The 15121-nt window shown below is 37.5% G+C and overlaps 1 protein-coding gene across 6 annotated transcripts in view; it reads right to left on the bottom strand.

Moving 5' to 3' along the window:
- USP6NL (USP6 N-terminal like) overlaps positions 1-15121 on the bottom strand; it is a 124470-nt gene that overhangs the window by 20252 nt on the left and 89097 nt on the right. For all 6 annotated transcript variants that reach the window (XM_005489264.4, XM_014268650.3, XM_074538730.1 and 3 more), the window contains 6 exons: positions 12918-12966; positions 11193-11313; positions 8004-8098; positions 6332-6397; positions 6145-6244; positions 3854-4006 (listed from right to left, as the gene is read on the bottom strand). In XM_005489264.4, coding sequence (XP_005489321.2) covers positions 3854-4006; positions 6145-6244; positions 6332-6397; positions 8004-8098; positions 11193-11313; positions 12918-12966 — 584 coding nt within the window. The remainder of the gene's footprint in view (positions 1-3853; positions 4007-6144; positions 6245-6331; positions 6398-8003; positions 8099-11192; positions 11314-12917; positions 12967-15121) is intronic.

The following is a 15121-nucleotide window of genomic DNA, read 5'->3' on the forward strand; positions in this document are numbered from 1 at the left end:
CCACAAAATACCAAATGCCTTTTCTTCTTTTTGAGGCTGTGTCAGAGACCCTCAAGGGCAGTTTTTATGCACAGCTGTGACAGCCTCCTTTCTCCAAGGTCTCAAACCCCCAGCTCCCCAGCCAGAGGTGTGCTTAGCACACAGCCCCTGTCTCCAGAGCCATGGGAACAGAGGGATGCCCATCTTGGGGTGCAGGAACAGCATCAGAGTTCCAAACCACCCTCTGCAGGTTGGAGTTGTTATGGGCTACCCTGCACTGAGCAGCACAAAACTAGAAATCAGCACAGAAAGGAAAAAAAAATCCTTGGCCTTCTTTATGCAAAACAGCCATGGTAAAAACAGTGCCAATCACTGACACCCAAAATCAGCAAGATCTCCTGAACACCCATCTCTTCTGGCTGAGCATTTTAAGGGCTTTGTCAGAGAGAAAATATTAAACAAGTCCCTTCCCTGTGTGTCTGGAGGGAACAAGGAGCTCCTTAATTCAGGGAGAGAAGCCATGGAGGAAGTGAGCCAGAGAAAGCTACATCAGACATAAATAGACATCCACTTGAAAGTAACACAAAAGTTATTACCTCTTTTAATATCCTACTGCAGCTTACCCTACTAGGGCAGGAAAATCTATACAGCCTAACAAAGGATGCCAGATGGAAAATTCCACTGAGCTTAATTAGCTCACTGCTATTCCTGGATGACTGATACTGATGCAACTGCAAGATGAAGATTTTTTTTTTCTTGATCCTAACATGCATTTTTACTTTGGCTCTTAAAGGTGTAATTTTTGCTCAGTGTGAAAAAAAAAGTACAAGATAGGAAGCAGTACTTTGATTTCAGATGAGAAAACTAAAATAAACATTACTTTCTCAGGCTACAGTGAATACTTAAATGAGCAGGCTGTGTATTTTTTGTGGCTGTATCACCTCTAATAGTTTCATATTTTTTAGATGAAATTAGAAGAAAAACAATGAAATTCAAGGTAGTAAAGAGAGTACAGCAGACAGACAAGTGAATGGGGGTTCCATGGCCAGGTTTTGGCAGGGACCCCATCCTGGAGAAAGGAAGAGTGTGAGGAGTCCTCACCTTGGGAGGAAGAAGCAGCAGAAACAATTTATGATGAGCTGCCCACAACCCTCACTCCCTGTCCCCTGTGCTGCTGGGAAGGAGAGGGTGGAAAAAAAAATGGGATTGAAGTTGAACCCACGAAGAAGGGAAGAGTGAGAGAAGGTTTTTATTAAGGTTTTATTTCTCACTATCCTACTCTGATTTAACTGAATTCATTATCAATTAATTTCCTCAAGTCAAGTCTGTTCTCCCCAGTATGGCAATTGCTGAGTGATCTCTCCCTGTCCTTATATTGATCCAGAAATCTTGTTTTGTTTTCTCTCCTCTGCCCAGCTGAGGAGGGCACCTGATATCCTGTCACAAAGCTGAATGTCCAGAGAATGTTCAAAACCTGAATAAGAATACTGCTTGAAGACAGTGATCAATAAAACCAAAACTAGGAGAGTGCAGAAAACTTTAAAAAATAAAACCAGAGGCTTATGGAATTCATACCAAGAACAAATGAGGCAGCCTCACTCAAGTAATAAGAGCAGACAAATCAGCTGGATTGCCCAGGGTCAGGCTGAAGACATCTTATTTTTAGTTTGTGAAAGGTTAAATAATGTTCCCTTCTACCCCTAGCAAAAACACACCACACAGAAAGGCTTGCCAGGTTAATCTGAAATAAAAAAGGTTTAAAAAGCTCAATTCCAGCACCAAAGTACATTTCACTTTGGCTTTGCTCTTCCTGTTTCAAAATTAAACCTTCTCTTTCATGTTCAGGGGGAAAAAACCAAAACACAAAAGACATTTTGTTACTGATTTTTCTTTAGATACCAAAATTAAGAACCAATGTGGCCCAAAACACTGAGCATGCTGTCAGCTCATTGAATCAGAGGTTACACCTAAGTGTGCATGGTGTGAAACCAAACAACTGCCAAAGTGTCTCAGGAAGAAGGCACAGTCACCATTCCTTGCTGTTGGTATCCACAAGAACACTCAGTGAGTCTCACATTTTCTGTCCCAATGTGGGTGACTCTTATGTCACCTAAATCCTTGAATTTTCTATGAAAATCCAGAGCATTCTCAAACAACCACTTGAAGACACTTCATGTTCTACCAAAACAAAGGCCTTAAAACAAACAAGTTAGGAACAGACTTTCTACCTTCTGCATCAAGAAAACTTCCAGTAAATTCTGTATTTTCCACAGAAAATCTCAATATGACTTATATGCATGTAATTTTCTAGGCTGGAAGATATACAACCTCCATCAAGTAGCAAAATACAAAAATATTTCCCAACTCTTCCCCTACCACAGTTTCAAGTGGAACTTTTCACTGATGAAATTTACTTTACCACATCCATAAAAAACATCTCTGTGTCTACAGCCAAGTGAAGCTGTTGGGATGACCCCTCACTGTTCAAACATAACCAGGTTAATTCTGTATTTAGGGTTAAACAGACAGGACTCCTGTGAGCTATCTCCTTGTACCATGGTGGTGTGGCATGAGGGACACAGCTGCTCAGATCTGTCACCCACGGCACCAGACACCTGAGACAGCACCTGCCTGACGTGTAGGGACAAAGAACAACTTGTGCTGAAGAGAAACTCAAAACTGAAACTCAGCTTGAGGAAAAGGATGGAGAGATAGTGGAATAGGAATGCTGTGGTGAGAAAAGGGAAACAACAGATGAAAAGGGCAGAAAGTAGATTTAGACCTGTTGTGGGTGGAAGAAATTTTGCTGGACAGAGTGTACAGAAATTCAGGAACAGGGAAAAACAAAGGAATATGGAGCAAGAGAAATCGGAACTCTGAGAAGAAGCAAAATAAGAAACAAATACACAGAATGTGTTTGTACCCCATTGGAACAGATCTGAAGAACCAGGTAAAACAGGTATTTACCTGTGATGAGGAGCTCTGACACAGCCCAACACTACATGCAATGAATAATGTCAACAGAAACAGAAAAATTAAGTTCATTAATGAAAGAAAAAATTATCACAATAATGCTACACAGGCAACCTTTATTCTGACATTTTTTAACTTCTGAAAGCTAACCACAGCAAATAAAGTTACTTCAAGTTAAATTCTGCCATGTTTGGAATTTTTTAAAAAACGTTTTCTCACATACTTTTCTACAATTAGCAAGGATAAAGTAAAAGAACTCTGAGTAATCACAAGAAAAATTCTAATTAAAGACTATGGAGCTAGGGATAAAAAAAAGAATAGAATCTTGAAGAGATCCTATACATTTCATAAGTAAGGGTACATGAAACAACCATCTCTCATCTGCAACCAAAGAGCAAAAAGGCTAAAAAGAAATAATGAAAACTATTCCACTAAACACCCAGCAAGTCTATCACCTGCAAAAAATTAAAAATCTGGATTTGACAAACAGAAGAAGCTATTTGACCTGAAGTTTGGTCCACATCTAATCAATCTACAAAACAGTCTGGATTCCCAGACAATGTAGTGTTTCAGACACTTTGAAACCTTGATATTTGATCCTCTGTCTGAAAGGTTTTATAAATTCAAGTTAATAAAATTAGCAGAACACGGTATTTTTCACAGTGCTTTGCCATTACCTTAAAAACAGCAAACAAAACACCAAAAGAAGAGGAATATTCATGAAAGGAAAAGTGGTGATTTTACACTGTAAAATATTTTGGGGTAAAAACTCCCAAAATCTATGCAGTGATGAAGAGGAAACTATTTGCACAGTTTTCAACAGCATTAATTAACATTTAAAAAATTACCAATGTGTGAAAAACTCCAAATATCTAACTCTGCACATTTGCAAGTTTCTTACCAGCTACTGGTAAATCCAGTTTTGCTCGTTTCAATTCTGATATAGAATTTTGGAGCTGCTCTATTACAAAGTCATCTTCATAGAAGAAATCCTTGGCTAAAGAATCCTGCAGAAATTCTACAAGCTCTTCCATTTGTAATTTCATCAGATGCTCTATATAAGGAGAAAATATTACATTATATATTAAGACATCTTGATAATGAACACTCAAAAATGTACTTCAGTCATGAGGTGCTTTTGTTTTCAAAGTTGAATGAAAAATACTTGTTAATTAGGCAGATAACAGATTTCTACAACTGGAGATCTAAAAATACATTAAAAATTCACTTGCAAGTCACCATGGAAATCCTTTCTACACATTATTCTTTACTTAGGACAGTGTTTTTCAAAAAGGGGCACCTTCAGAAAACCAACTACAAGTCACCCTCCTTCAGCCCTCTCATGTCCAACAGCTTCAGGCCTTTATTTGTCAGCCTGTATCCTCTACTTAGAACCACTGCTGTGGATCTGTGCATCATCTCTCTTATCAGGAGCTCTGAAAAGCAGATAAACATTTTAAAAATCCCTATTTACAGCACCCTCAGTCACAACTGAATTAACTCCCAATGAAATGATGATGGCAGTTCACACTTCAGAACCATTGCTTCAGGCTCTCTAAAAATTCAGGTCATATTTTGAAAGTCATTTTATAATTATCAGATTATTTTTGTTTCCCTTTTTACACAGAGTAAGGCCATGTGGATTTCAAGGCTGTATCTGCATACCTGTCTCTTTTTTCATCATTTGTACATCATCAAAAGTTTCAGATGTATAATTTCAATATGGAAACCATAAAAAAAACCTGTTTTGGTGCTGTAATAAAAATGCTCTTGGCATGTATTCCACAATGACACTGACTGAATAGCTATACCATCTATGTTTTTGAGGGTAGGCAAGAAATTGGAAAACAAATCAGAATCTGTCTTCTGCCAGCTTCTCTGCCAGCCCTCTCATCTCCTCTGCTGCCGTGAGGTTCTCTCAGTGTTTGATCATGGAGGAAGTTGCTGGGTACTTGCTAAGCAAGCAAATCCACACTGAGACTTTTTCCTCAGGTCTTCCCATTAAAAGAGTGGTGAATAATAAAAAAAAAAAATCAAGTAGATATCCATTTGCAAATAAAGAAGAGAAACCAAAATGTTAAGCAAGCCTAATGATTTGCCTCTAAAAGTTTAGCTCTCTCAAGTGCAAAAATGTAGAAGGTAACCTGTTCCATTTTTCAAAGTTGTTTATGAGCAAACTGATGAAAACATCCCAGTGAGACAGTGAGGCAGCATCACCACAGTTCAAGAAAGATAAACTAGCAAGGAAATTAAAACATTAATGCTATGGGCCCCACACAGACCTCTGCACTTACACAGAGTCAATGACTTCACTAAAAAAGCCCAAGTCCAACAGGAGGAGGTGTCTCACAATTGAGCTACAAAGTATCAGCCTTAAAAAGGCTCAAATCTATTTAGAAGCACCATCCACCCTCAAAGGCTTTTTGGGTCCCTGGAACTTAGGAGGCCAAGTCACTTTGGGGAACCAGGCATAGATGCTTTAGTTCTGTTCAAAATTTCCAATTTTACTTCACTTAAAATCAAGAGGTGAAGGAGAAGGTCACACAGGCAGACTAAAAAATAATTCTGGATTTTAATTACATTCTTGGACAAACAATGGTATAAAGTGACACAGACTGGTGATTCCTCATTGCTGAGGTATTTGCTGGTAGATTTTCAGCATTTAATGTCACAGTCTTGATTCTTTGTGTGTTTTTTGATTAATTTAAATCCTGTGGCTAAAGGAGCCATTTCCAGACCATGAAACTACCACACTTTTCCCCACTGTTTAGTCAGTAATACAACTGACTTCAGGTCCAAGTAACTTTCTTACTCTAATAAATACTTCTCTTTGACATTCACACTGCACTGGGCCCAGCTGAGATGGAGTTAATTTTCCCCACAGCTGCCCTGGTGTCTGGAAAAGTCCATCTTGTTTTCTCCTTCCCCCAGTTCTGCTGGAGAGGAGAGGGACAGAGCAGCTTGGTGGGCACCAGGATCCAGCCAAGATCAACCCACAACACACACACAAAATTATAAAGCAGAGATTTTTAACTTTTTGTGCATAAGGAATGAAAAATATCTGTCAGAAGCAGCATAAGGCATGTGGGAAACTGAAGATTTTTACACATTAAGGTCAAGCTACACAAAATGAGAACAAAACTAGCTGAACCTCTGTTTAGGTTTCAAAGGTTTGACAGATTTCTTTCTTACTTCTGTGCAGTTTCAGAATTGTGTAAGACATAGCAGTGAGAATCCTCTCTCCTTCAAGTATGTAGATATCCCATATCCTGAGGCTTAATGTAAAGGGAGTCTGCAATGACAGAATCAGGCAATGCTGTGAAAACAGTCTGCCCCAAGTCACAATTAAAAACAGCAACAGAAAGAAAAACATACTCACACGATCAAGAAAACACTGGAAAAACCACTTGGTTGTGTAAAAGCTGGTGGTCATATCCTGGGAGTCCTGCAAACAACACACAAGTTGAAAAATACTTTCAAAAATCCAAGTAATGCCTTGCACTCCCCATGAAAAAACATTTTCCCCTTAAGGCTAATGTACTCAATAGTCACCATAAATAATTAATTTAACTATATGAGACACTGTAACTTCAATCCAACAGAGGCAAATTCTGGTTTTTACAGCTTTCCTTCATTAATTTCACCACCTGAAGAAGATGCACTTGGAGGTGCTGAAGTATTAATGCATCCTAGACTTTTATCATGTTCTTGGGACAGAGATAGCAGAGGACAAAATCCTCTCTCAAGAAAAATCAATATTCTGGAGCAACCCAAGTTCAGGCACTGGGTCCATTAAGTCTTTCATGTCTCTGTAGCAAGGCTGAAAGAACTTCCTTATAATACATATCCACCAGAAATTATTGGAAAACAACCAAATTCTCTGACCAGTGGGTGTCAAACAGGATGTAGGCTGATAAGGAATTTTATTTCTTGATTAAGGGGTCTGATTTCCCCTAGAGCACAGAAAATCCATCAGGTGTGACACCCATTCAAAGGCTGCTAAAGCTTCTCTGCAGCTTCCTGGAGCTCTTCAAAGTCCTTTGCACAGTAAGGAGAAAAGCCAAAGTAAAAGGAGAAAAGCAAAGAAATCTTGAATTTTAACTGATGTGGGCTTTGCCAAAAATTAAGCACCAAATCTGAGAACTCAGTCATACAAACACTGAATAAACATTGGGCCAAATCCCTTTGGTTTGTGTGCAGGCTTTACTTTTGTCTTCGAGGAGGCAACATTGGCTCATGTCAGTGACACACTCACAGGAAATGATGAGGAAAATGACAGAAGCTGCAAGTGAGCATCTCTTACACTACTTTTTAAGAACTGGAGATGGATTCTGGCAGTAACAATGTACTGTAAAATGAAATCCTTGATGCCTACTGGAAGGGCATTTTTCTCCCATTAGAAAAATAGTTTACATCTTAAATTAAATATTAAATATTTAACCAATATTTAAGAAAAGGCATATTATTTTCAATTTAAAAGCATTAAAATAAATAAAACTCAACAGGTAGCTTTATGAAAATGGAAGGATTTTAAATGGACCATAAACACCTCTTACAAAGGTTTTTTAAAATATCTATTCTATATCTATTCTATATATTTTATATATCTATTTATAATATTATAAATATTCTATTTTAAATATTCTATTTTTTCAATAGAAATTTAAACTGGTTGGTCTTAAAGTCATCTCTGTCCATAGATGAACCAACCACAAGCTAAACATACAAAAAGCCCCTGATAAAATGTTCTGGCACCAGTTTGTTTACAGAAGCTCACACAAGGCCAAATAGAAGAACCACACATTGTCCTTCACTCAGAGGTCCAGAGTGAGACAGACACTCAAATTAATCACTCTTAGCATCCAATTTTATCATAACTTTGTCAAGATGCACCATAACTTAGTCTATAATGAAAATAACAACACTTCTGCTTTTAAAACTTCACATTTTTCCTGAAGTTTGCTAATTCTTGATCTAGTGGGTTCACCTGAACTGCAAAAAGGTAGAAAGCCGTAAATTTGCATGGCTTGCATAGTGAAATAAATACTTACCAAATGTTCCTTAAGTTTCGACAAAAATTTCTTCAGAATTTTGTCATGATGTTCCTGAAACCTCATCAGTTTTGGAAAACCAGGAATAAAAAAACCTAAGAAAAGTAGGTAGCCAGTTAACAGGTGTTTGTACTATAAAATTATATTAAAAAGCCATTAAGGCTCCAAGAACATTATCATTCTATAAGACCACTGGATCTGAACAGATCTTCATAACAATATTTTGATGTCTCTATACAGATATGCACATACTCCTGCCTAAATAGCTACAGTCAATACATTCCCTTAGTGACAAATACTGCATCAGAATGACAAAAGACAGCAGATCCATCAGTCCTACATTAGTCAAACCAATATAAGATCATGTGGAAACCACATTTATAATTATTCTTTTAAAGAAAACCAAAATAAAGAATCACAACCCTCACCCACTAAAATTGAAATTATAGCACAGAAAATTCATGATAGAAGGGCAAGCAGCATAGGCATCTACTGAACTGTCTGCACTGAAGAAAAGACCATAAAACAGACAAGAGGGATATTCTAGCAAGACAAATATCATGATTATATCCTATAAGCAAAGACTGTGAGCTCACACAACTGAAACAAAGGGCATTAAAAGCCCCATCTAATTGTTTTAGTGATTACACATGGAAAACTCTAAGACACCTTTCCAGCTGAGGTATTAGCAGAATTAAAGTTATAAAAAAACTCCAATATATTTTAAGCAGTATGAAAACTGAAAGAACAAGTACAGACCCAGAGCAGCCATGCAACTCAAAAAAAAAAAAAAAGTGACTAAAGTCCCAAACCAAAAAGCAAAGTGTTTCTATTTCCAATTGTGTAATTCAGTGCACAGTCACTAAGACACAAGATTTAAAGCCTCAGATTCACCCAAGTTTAGTATTTCATAGATACAAATGCAAATTCTACAATACTTAAATGTCAGGTTGCATATTAGGAAATTTCAATAACACAGGCAAGGCATTTGGTTTTTTCTTACTGTAAACAGTGACTACATCAAAGCTAATTAGCCATCAACAATAACAATAAAGGTTCTTTTTCCATGAAAGGTTGCTCTTTTACATTTACATACACCAACTCATTATCCTGAATTTTTAAGACTATAGAAAGATCAATGGAAAGAGCTTCCAAAAAAGCAGCTAATTTTCAGGGTCAGATGTCTGTATTATATCATCTAGAGACTTTACATCTTCCATACAACATGAAATACCAAAAAGGACCAATTCATCTCTTGATTTCAAGTAGTTTTATACTAGAAATTAGTCTGGCTAAAGGGCTGCACCCAAAAAGTATTCCAGGTTGCTGTATCACAGGTAAAATAGAAAAAAAAAAGAAAAACCTTGTCTGTGGGGAGGAGCTTTTAACCATCCTAATGCTGCCAACAGGATTCTAATTGAATTTCTTAGCCCACCCCCATGATTTCCACAGGCAGGTGCCCATTTTAGAGAACTATCTGATGGTCAGTGGCATCAAGTGCAACTATACAAGTTTTTCTTCATGGATATTGGCAATTTGGAATTGAAATTCCTTAAGCTTTAAAGACAGTATTTTAAGCTACTTTCCCCAAAGAAGAACACAGAAAGTGCAAACTGTAATATGACATCAGTTAAGTCAGTTTCCCGAGTTTAAAGTTTCCTTTCTCAGTTGAAAGCTTCCTTTCCAGAATCTACAGTGATATTTACAGATGCACAGTGACATTTAAAACAGATAAACTCCAGGAATCACAGGAAATCCAGGTTGGACAGGACTGCTGGAGATTATCTGGTCCAACCTGCTGAAAGCAGAGCCTTAGACTAGTTGGCAACATTTAATAAATGATAAATTGGGAACATATGAGTTATAATTAAAGTTTTATCAACCTCTATAAATGCACATTTGCCTAACAGGCACTCCAAAACAGTTTCAGTGTGTAAAATAAAGCTGTGATACAATGGTTCATATGCTCTGTGGAGAAGCTCATCAAGCCTTGGGCTACTCAAAGCTCCCTCCTTTCTCTCCCATCACCTGACAGGTGTGTGACAGGAATAAAGCAGGGAAGGAGGGAGGTCTGCAACATCTCATCTGCCTGTGTTTATCCTCTAGTTTATCATGCATGATTTGGTAAATAAGGACCTGATTTTTACTTACTTCCCCCAAAAGTAAGAATTTTCTGTGAGCTTTGAGCTCAATATTCTACATGGCTGCAGTTACACAGGTCTGGATTATTATGAAATCTATAGATTTTCTTGTAAGATGCTTTTAGTCTGTGTTATCATTGTGTAAAGCTCCAAGAAAAATCTTTTGACATTTGATGAACTCAAAATTTCATTTATGACACTGACATCAGATCACACTTTTTTCCCTCCCCATGAGTCGATAGCTCTGCAGAACTGTAAACAGCAAAATAAAAAACCATCCCTTTGGTTTGAGGGTGGAGAACATCCAGAACAATGAAAAGCATGGGAAGGAAGATATCACAGAATGAGAAATTCTTCAGCAGGTAAAAGCAGCTAGAGCTTGTTGGAAATTTGCTAAAAAGCCCAAGTTCTGGATGACATTTACTTTTGCAGGCTTCCAAGAAGCACAGGTTTTCTAAATCACCAGAACTGCATCATCACAAATGTTTTGGAATTTCTGGACTTGTTCCATACCAACAGCCATGAAATATGCAGAGATCATACTAAATCTGGCATGGAAAGAGAGAACCACCAATAACACAAGAGCAACAACACCATGAGGGCAGGAAATTCTGTGTGAGGTGCAGGTGAAACTGAGAAGCCTGAAGTTCATGCCTAGACACAAGTCCATTTTTTACTGTAGATTCCTGTCCTGGATAGCACAGCTGCAATATTACTTTACACTTTCTGTATTAGGCTTCCACTGCTATTTTATTACTATATAGATGTCTACATAACCAGTTTTCAATTGGTTACATTCCCTGAGAGAATAAGAGAAGAGGAAACCATCTGATTTTCATTAAGAACTATTTGAAAGATATCACATATAAAAACCATTACTCTCTCTTATGGATGAGAGCTCCAGTAACATCCAATACCTCCCCCAAGTATAAAGCTCTCATTATGTTTTATTTTTGACCAATCAGAACAGAACAGTTTCATTTTCAAATCATTTACAGCTTAAATAAGACAGGTTGAAACCCAAATACCCTGAGGTGAAACTCCATACCATGCATAGCGTGCTTTGGACCAGAGAGAAGTTTCACCAAGGCCCAGAAGGCATCTTCTTCATTCATGAACATCAGGAGCAAAGCTGTGATCTGGCTCATTCCCTGACAGTATCCAACTTCCTGGAAATCATACAGTGGAGATATTAAAATGCTGGAAACAGAAGCCTCACAGCTATGAGCTTTTAGCTTTTCCTTGAGTTAGTGGAGGAAAGATGATGCCTGTCCTGATGGCAAAGCTTCCCACCAAACACACTTCATATTTAAACATTACAAATATTGATAGATAGAAGAGATGATGCACAACCCTCCAACTGAAAAGTAACCTGGAAGTATTGATTGCTCATTAGAACTCACTACTGATGAACAAAATCCTTGGTCAGTACTAATATTTTCAAGTTACTGTATCATCTTTTTGTCCAATGGATGCATTTATAATTTAATTGTGATTTGGGGGTTTTATGGAGGGTGAAAGTATCTGGCTTTATTGCTTACAGTCAGGGCATCATCTGATAAACACAGGATTTTTAACAGTGATCTGTAAGTATAAACTTGCTCAAGTTCAGCAGCCCAATAGCAAGCAACTGTAATAAACCCTTAGAAAAAAAAAGTATTGTTCCAAAACTGAACTTGAGTACTTCCTCTGCTATTAATTTTGGATTTTATGGCAGGAACCAGCTGTCACTATCATTCAACTGCAAAGATAACCCCATCAATAAAGTATTTGTAAGGACAATTACTTAATTGTAAAGAAAGCTTTTTCAGGTTTACAAGTTCTTAACTTTGTTCTCGAGATAAAAACAAAGCAGAATGCTACACATTAAGAGGAAAAATACAACAAGAAGTGCAAAATAAAAACTTCACCATAATAGTCTCATCATTACACTTTGATGATTGATTTTAAACATAATTATTCATGCAACTTGAAAATACCAGTCCAATATTTTATTCAAGGTAGAAAAGGTCAGACAGAAAAGTTACATTTCCTAGAACTTTTGAAAAAATTCAAAGCAACCAGTATTTAATTCAAGTATATGCTTTAATTTCTCTTTCCTCTTCTAAACTTAACATATTTTATATTGACTTCTGGGGAGTTGCTGATGGATATAAAATGGAAGATGTACAGAAATGCTCAAAATGGGCCCAAGGAATGAGGGAACAGTTAAACCACAGTTAAATGTGGACACGAAGGCATTTCTTGCTCTTCTATTTTTAGCACAGTCAAAAGACATTACCAAATACATAAGCTTCTAACCCTTATGATACAGTCTGGGAACCCCACTCTAATAAATCCCATTCAGGACTGCAGCCAAGAGCAAGCACTAATGTAAAAATGCAACCTTTTAAACTAATTCCAATTTTTTTTTAACCTTTCAGGTTATGAAATACACCTGTGGACTCCACCATGCACCTTTCTGCAGTATTTTCTTCCCCATCATTCAAATGAAAGAGAGGCAGATAATAAAATGGGAGAAATATCAGTCACACAACACTCCAGCACAGCACAAATTCATTATTATTACAAATGGTAAGCATAGCTCAGTCTGTCCAATAAAACTCATAATTAGATGCTTTATTTACTCAAAATATGTCAACAAATAATTTTTGTCTATGTACTTCTAAAGGTCTCTGAAATGTTTGTTGTTTTTAGGGAGAAAAAGATGCAAGTTATTATCTTGGAGCACATTTAGAGAAACCAGATTTAAGTGTGAAGGAACACAGCTTACCGTATTATATATGGAATATGCAGCTAAAATATGGAACAAAGATTGTTGCCTGGAGAAATAAGAGCAGAAAATGAAAAAACTATAGTATTATCTTTTGTAAAAACAGAAAAACATAGAACTAGTGAAATGCATTTTGGAAACATGTTTTCCCAATTTAACCTGTCTAGCACTAAAGAACAGGATAAACCACATTTGACAACAATAAGTGCTTCTGATTTGAAGCCTATTTTGTAATTAGCACCTTTATGATGTTTTACACGTTGAAATGTTTCAAAAAGTATCAATATACTTTAGAAGAGAGTAGTGACACATTTACAGACAGGTAAAGTGAAACATTGCATGGGTGACATTTCAAACACTGATTTATTCTGAATGCCAAAATTTAAACTCCCCAAACTTGTTTTCTGTGCTTGCAGAACACTAACAGCTGTTACTGATTCCAAACAGAGATGTAGAAGTGAAGATGTGAAATACACAAAGCAGCCACAAAGGTGTCTTAATCTTGGCACTGAAATTAAAGTCTGCTCTAGTGACTGCTACTGTCAAACTGCAGAAAAACAATATTAACTCTGGCTCAGCAGCCTGTGCTCAGCCCTCTGCTGATCTCTGGGTACTTCAGAGCTAGAATTACAAAAAAGCTTTCTAGAGGTCCCTTGCTTTCTGCAAAACAGTCTAACTTGTGAAGGCAGCCAGACAAAAAGCCCCAACAACACCAAACCAGCCAGCACCGCTCTGCTCTTTTCAAGTTGTGTATGAAACAATGGTGTGGGGCTCCCATAATCAACTTTTAAACTCACAGCTACTTTTTGTCACCCGTTCAGGACAGAATCTGGATACCTGAATGCCTACTTTCATCTAAAAGTAAAACTGCCAAAATTTAACAGCAGAGTTTTGCATATTGTCCTTTTTCTGTCCAGTGAAATTTTCTCCCTTTTACTAATCAATGAATGGAAAGAGATATTAGCAGGCTAAATAAAAGAAAGCATAAGTCAGAAGGTGCTTATTTCCATTTGGGAAGATGATTTATACTTGGAGAATTTTATCAAAACACCTGCATTGTGGCATTTTGGTTCACCCTCTGGCAGAACTGAAATTTAACCATTCTCCAGTAACCAAAGAAGATTGTAACAGGGTAATAGACTTTAATCTGGAGCCTCATTTTACAATGCCAAACTAACAGGTCCCCAGTGAATGCAGGAACCTCTTGTACCCTCAGCTGACCACATGAACTGAGCATAGGAGCTCAATCTCATTCACAGTTCCCTACACAGAATAACAGTGATTTCAGCATTATTTACACTAGATGGTAGCACTGAAGACCTGTAAAAGAATGAACCTTCAAAGACAGTCTTCTTAAAAGTCAAACAAGCAATTGACTCACCCAGGGGACTTTATTTCATTGCTATGTGAAATGATTTCTGAATTTTTCATCGAGGCATTGCTGGAAATGCATAATATATGTACAGTAATTGTGAGATCTGCTCCAAGTGTGAAATTGCTTTAGGCAGCCAAAGGCTTTCCTGTGGACTCTGAGGGCATGGTTACACCAGCCACAGGGACTGGAGCTGGCTCTGCTCATGTTAACCCCGAAGTGAAGAGGCAACGAGCTCCTGTTGACATCCAAAATGTGTGCACAGAACACAGAGAGCCTGAGCAGCACAGGCACTGCCAGCCCTGGATCAGAACTGCACTGGCTGCATGGAACCATCTCAGCCTGGGAGTCTCTGCTCTGTGCTCCTTCCTCACTGCCTTCAAAGAAATTCCCCTGATTCAGGATTTTTTCCACAAAATATCTAGAATAATAATGGAAGAAAATGTTTCTTTTATTACCACATTAAAGCCCACAGCTCTGAGTACCACTTTTTGAGAACAGCAGACTACCATAAAATCTGCCTTGGCAAGAAAAGGAGATTAAAAACTGAACTAATACTGAGACAGAAGGGGAAAAATACCCTCTTCTTCTCAGCAGGGTGCTGATGCTGCAAGCAAGCAACAATACTGATGTTTGCATCCCCACTTTTTCACTGTTAAGCATTTTTAAAGATGACAGCTGCCTAATATTCCTCCTCTAGTGGCAGCAAAAAAATATAACGAAACAAAACATTTTGAAGAAATCCAAAAGCATTATGGCCTATAGTTGTAAATAAATGCTCACTTACAGGAATACTGCTTTATTTGGTTCTGAATTAGATAATGGGAGAATA

Source organism: Zonotrichia albicollis, chromosome 4 (genome assembly GCF_047830755.1).
Source record: "Zonotrichia albicollis isolate bZonAlb1 chromosome 4, bZonAlb1.hap1, whole genome shotgun sequence".
Classification (NCBI taxonomy): domain Eukaryota; kingdom Metazoa; phylum Chordata; class Aves; order Passeriformes; family Passerellidae; genus Zonotrichia; species Zonotrichia albicollis.